Source organism: Ailuropoda melanoleuca, chromosome 6, assembly GCF_002007445.2.
Source record: "Ailuropoda melanoleuca isolate Jingjing chromosome 6, ASM200744v2, whole genome shotgun sequence".
NCBI lineage: Eukaryota > Metazoa > Chordata > Mammalia > Carnivora > Ursidae > Ailuropoda > Ailuropoda melanoleuca.
The window spans coordinates 130,086,622-130,091,744 of NC_048223.1; the positions used below are offsets into that span (position 1 = coordinate 130,086,622).

General features: G+C 61.5%; 1 protein-coding gene across 7 annotated transcripts in view; it reads left to right on the forward strand.

The window, feature by feature from the left end:
• Positions 1–5,123, forward strand: part of INPP5A (inositol polyphosphate-5-phosphatase A) — a 185,927-nt gene that overhangs the window by 170,326 nt on the left and 10,478 nt on the right. For all 7 annotated transcript variants that reach the window (XR_004626325.1, XM_034663480.1, XM_034663474.1 and 4 more), the window contains exon 12: positions 2,874–2,947. Coding sequence is in view for 6 of the 7 variants with exons in the window: in XM_034663480.1 (XP_034519371.1) it covers positions 2,874–2,947 (74 nt within the window). In the remaining variant the exon portion in view is untranslated. The remainder of the gene's footprint in view (positions 1–2,873; positions 2,948–5,123) is intronic.

Consider the following 5,123-nt stretch of genomic DNA (forward strand, 5'->3'; position numbering starts at 1 on the left):
GAACAGCAGGACACCAGACGGAAAGAGAAGACACGACATAGAACAGCGGAGGTGCGTGTCAGGTCACCCCACAAGGGGGATGCTGGCGCCAGGCGGCAACACAGTGACCCAAGGGAAGAGCCACGGGGACACACCGCCAGCGCCGAGTCAGAGTGTGGCCAAGTGCTCCTACGCCGACAGCGCTGGAGCAACCCAGGGACCTCTCACACGGGTGGACACGGCGGCCTTCTGGCAGCAGGACGGGCTGCCCGGAGCGGCCGCGTGCGGGAGGAGCGGGAACACTGCTGGCCCACGGCACGTGCGCGTGCAGGCTCCACGGGACACCGTCGGTCCACGTTGCGGCCGCCCTGGGTCAGGGAGGCCTCGCAGCATCTCGGTGTCTGCGGTGCTGCGTTTGTCTAAGCGTCCGAGCTGAATTTGGGAGAGATGGGAAGATTCGCTGACTGCAGGTGAGCGAAGCCCGGCTATGTGGCCGGAAGCACGTGACCCTGCCGAAGGAAGCAGCCCTCGACGTTTCCGTTAAATTACCGCCGGGCAGACATGGCCACACTTCTCCAGATGCTCCGCACCGGTCCCTTCCGGAAACCCTGGCCCCTGAGCTAGGGCCGGCCAGGGCCTCTTCACCATCGTTGGTCAAAACCGCACAACTCCTGCTTGGAGGCAGCAGCCCCCCGCGTCCCCCTTGCCAGATCCGGGGCCTGTCTCCCATCTGGGAAGGCCGAGAACTCGAGCTCCAGGGTGATCTAGGTAAGAACCACGCTGTAGGCCTGTGTGTGCACCTACATGCAGGTACACACGCGTGTAAACACACATGTAGCCCTGGGATCGGCCCGGGCCCCACGCACGCTCAGCGGTGCCACTCTCCCCAGAGACGACTTCTCCATCCACAGCCCCAACCGAAGACCTGACTCGGAACTTACCGGAAGCTGTTTGGCCTGGAGCCGTCGCTGGACTCCAGAGGAGCTAGAGTCTCCCCTTGATGCAGGGGCAACGAGGCCATTTGGTGCCACAAAAGCCAAGCCACTGTGCGCTCCCACGTGCTCCCCCCCCCACCCATGCCTCCCCTCCCCCTGTGGGCCCTCCATCCCATGTCTCCCCTACTTGCCCTCCAGTCCCGTGCCCATCGGGGCAGCACTCACTGCCCAGGCTCCCGCTCAGCAGAAGTGGGCTCACAAGTGGCAGCCGTGGGTCCAGGCCCCCAAGCCCTGGCATGTGAGCCTCCCCAGGCAGGGTCTAAGGCTCTTCGTGATTCGTGTCTGTGAGCGTCCAGGATTCCGCAGGAACGCGTGTGAGGTCCAGTCCCGGCCCACAGACCGCCCCTTCTGTGCACGTTCGAGCTGTCTTCCCCCTGATGTGCTCCAGGAGAGCACCAGGGCTCGGGAGTGGGGGGTGCTGTGTGCTCGTGGCTCAGGTGGCAGCCTGGCACACAGGTCATTCCTGTGTACACGCAGCTGCCGATGCCACGCTTCAGGAGCGAGGAACATGGCAGCCAGGACTGGAGCCGGGTGCGGGGCTGTGCGAGGACACGCCTCACGTGCACGTCTGAGGTGTCACACGCAGGGCAGGCTCAGCCGGTGGCTGGACGCTGCTGGTGGCACCCCTTCCCTCCTGGGGGCACCGTGCCCTTTGGGGTTTGGTTCTGAGGAGTTCTGCAGGGCAGGCAGTTCTGTCTTCCACGGGTAGAAACCAGGCTCCACAGCCAAGCTTACTGCTGGAATCCTTGAGGCCATTTTCAATCATCCTGCCACGCATGGCCAAGCCTGCTCACTCTCTGACTTAGCGGGGGCAAAATTGAGAGCCATGTCTGTTCTGCAGGTCATTGCCTTGGCATGAGGGCGCTGCTGTGTCTGCTGCCCCTCNCACTGCCCAGGCTCCCGCTCAGCAGAAGTGGGCTCACAAGTGGCAGCCGTGGGTCCAGGCCCCCAAGCCCTGGCATGTGAGCCTCCCCAGGCAGGGTCTAAGGCTCTTCGTGATTCGTGTCTGTGAGCGTCCAGGATTCCGCAGGAACGCGTGTGAGGTCCAGTCCCGGCCCACGGACCGCCCCTTCTGTGCACGTTCGAGCTGTCTTCCCCCTGATGTGCTCCAGGAGAGCACCAGGGCTCGGGAGTGGGGGGTGCTGTGTGCTCGTGGCTCAGGTGGCAGCCTGGCACACAGGTCATTCCTGTGTACACGCAGCTGCCGATGCCACGCTTCAGGAGCGAGGAACATGGCAGCCAGGACTGGAGCCGGGTGCGGGGCTGTGCGAGGACACGCCTCACGTGCACGTCTGAGGTGTCACACGCAGGGCAGGCTCAGCCGGTGGCTGGACGCTGCTGGTGGCACCCCTTCCCTCCTGGGGGCACCGTGCCCTTTGGGGTTTGGTTCTGAGGAGTTCTGCAGGGCAGGCAGTTCTGTCTTCCACGGGTAGAAACCAAGCTCCACAGCCAAGCTTACTGCTGGAATCCTTGAGGCCATTTTCAATCATCCTGCCACGCATGGCCGAGCCTGCTCACTCTCTGACTTAGCGGGGGCAAAATTGAGAGCCATGTCTGTTCTGCAGGTCATTGCCTTGGCATGAGGGCGCTGCTGTGTCTGCTGCCCCTCGTGGATTCCGCGGAGGAAGGTGGCCCTGCGTGGCCAGTCAGCCATGGGCAGTGGGGCTGGAGTCCCGGCATGGCCTCCGAGGCAGAAGGGCGTGCTGGGTGCCCATGGATCTCCCCGGGGACGCGAATGGGCAGCTGTTGGCAGGGCTTCCTGCAGATGGACCGGTCAATGTGCCAGGCGCATTTCCTGGAAGTTCCAGGGGTCCCTGCTGCGCACAGACCACCAGAGACTTTCCATGTCCCCAGTGAGGCAAACCAAAGTGACCTTATTTTTTTCTTTTTCTTTTTCAGCTCTTAGAATTTGACAAAGAGCTGTCTGTTTTTAAGGACAGATTGTATGAACTGGACATCTCGTTCCCTCCCAGGTAAGGAGCACCCGCTTGCTGGATGAGCACGGAACTTTTCTCTCGGCATCTGCGCGTGCCTGCACAAAGCGCAACTCCTCCTGCCCTTCCCACGACCTCTTGCCCTTTGCACAACCTGGAGATCGCAGCCAGCTGAGAGAAAAAAGCAGTTCTATTATCTTCTCTTTAAAAAAAAAAAAGTTTTTTTTAAATATGCAAAATACTGTTTTCTCAGATTAGCACACTGGGGGCCCCAGAGAACCCTGGGTTCTGGGTCTTTCTGGGAACATCAGGATCTTGGCGGTTAGTGTGTTGGGGTGGGTTCTGGGTTGTTTCCTCTTTCTTAGGCATGGAAGCAGCTGTGCTTTATACTCCGGTGTTTACAGAATGTTGAGGTCTACGGCGGAGACAGCCCGTCCCCTCATGAGCAGCCCCCACAGGCGCCCAGGCTCTTAGAAGGCGTGGGGCAAGGAGGAGCCAGCAGAGGGTGGCCTTGGAAGCTGTGGCTGGGTCTGGGGCTCAGCCAGCCTTGGTCGCTGGGGCGGCCGTGCCAGGCATTCTGGGGAGGGCACCTTGAGGACACGGAGATCCCATCACAGGACCCCTCCCCCACCCCTCACTCCTGTTTTAGACCTTGGGTGGGAATTCTCGTCACTTGGGCATATTCCAGGAAACTGTAACACAGGCATGGGAGTGTCTCGGGGCTCACTCCGCACCCTGTGGTCAGACAGAACAGCTCTGCTCCTGAACAAGCTTGAAAACCGAATGGGCTTTCCTGCATGCTCTGTGAGGGCCCCCATGGTGGTGCCACAGTTCCGCAGTCGCACGTGGGAATGCTGGCAGAGGACCCCACAGTCCACCGGACGTGGGACTTCCTGCTGCTCGTGGGCATGGGCTGGTGCCCCTCTGACCTCAGGGTCCAGGCTCTGGCCAAGGGGGCCACAGCATGAGTTTTAAGGGGCCAAATAGGTAGGGACTGTGGGTCTGGGACAGCCAGGAACACAGCAGGACCAGAGGGGCATCCCCAGTGGTCCCACCCGGGGGCTGACCAAGGGTGTCCCCCTCGGAGTCCCGACCTTGCCTCACAGGTAGTCACCTGCCATCAGGAGCACATCCAGATACACCTGAGACCCAAACTGATTCTTAGGATTTGTGAGACCGACTCTTCCCGGGTGTGGTAGCCCAGATGTCCTGAACGGCAGCCCCTATTTGAACAACTGGAGGATCTCTTTTTTGGACTTTGCTGAGCTGGAGAGGAGGAAGGAGGCCTGGGGGCCACCTCGGGCAGAGGCCACGACCCTGTGGACACATGGACCCTGCTCTGCTTCTCGAGTTTCTCTCAAATCCTGCTGCCTTGAAAGTCACTTGGGCACAGAGTGTGGAAGATGCCAGTGGGACATGGTCAAGGCCAGAGCCGAGGAGGCCTGGTTGTCAGTGCCCGGGGGTGGGGTGGTGGTGAGCAGCAAGCCTGCCGCCAGCACGGGCTACAGAGAAACCTGCCTGCCCACACCCAGACACGTCAAGAGTTTGGAAGGACAGGGCAGCCCTCACACCCCCACATAGGGTACTGGGGTCCTGGACCGGTGGTTCCTGGCAAAGAAAGCACAGGGCTCCCTGGGACGGTGGCGGTAACCCACAGCTATGAAACCTGGCCTGCTCGTCTGGGGTCCTTTTCGCCTCCAGACCGGAGAAGGGGATGACTTGGTGCCATATGGGAGGAACTTGACAGAGCTGCCTGTATGCGTTGGTCGTTGGGGTACCTCCTGCCATGTCCACCGGGACGCCTGGGGTGGGCTGTGCGCACGGCAGGGGGGTCACCCTGCCCTCCGCGAGGTCCAGGAGGTGCGGGGCGGGGCTGCTGAGCGCAGACCTCCACGGGGATCACCTGGCTCAGGTGGTGGGAGCGTGGCCCCCAGAGATGTGCCTGCCCCATCCTGGAACCTGTGAACGTCCTGCCTGAAGTGGCCAAAGGGACTCACCGCAGCTGCTGCCCTGGGCCGTCCAGGTTGCCCGGGAACCCCGTGAGCCCGTCAGAGCAGAGCGCTCACTCTGGCTGGGGACAGGAGCTGTGACAGGAGGGGACACTGAGGTCTCACCACCGCCAGCTTCGCAGGTCCCGGCACCACTTGCCTGTTAAGTCATCAAAACCTTTCCCTTTAATTAGGAAAAAAGGTGGTTTCCCTAGATGTATGTGTGG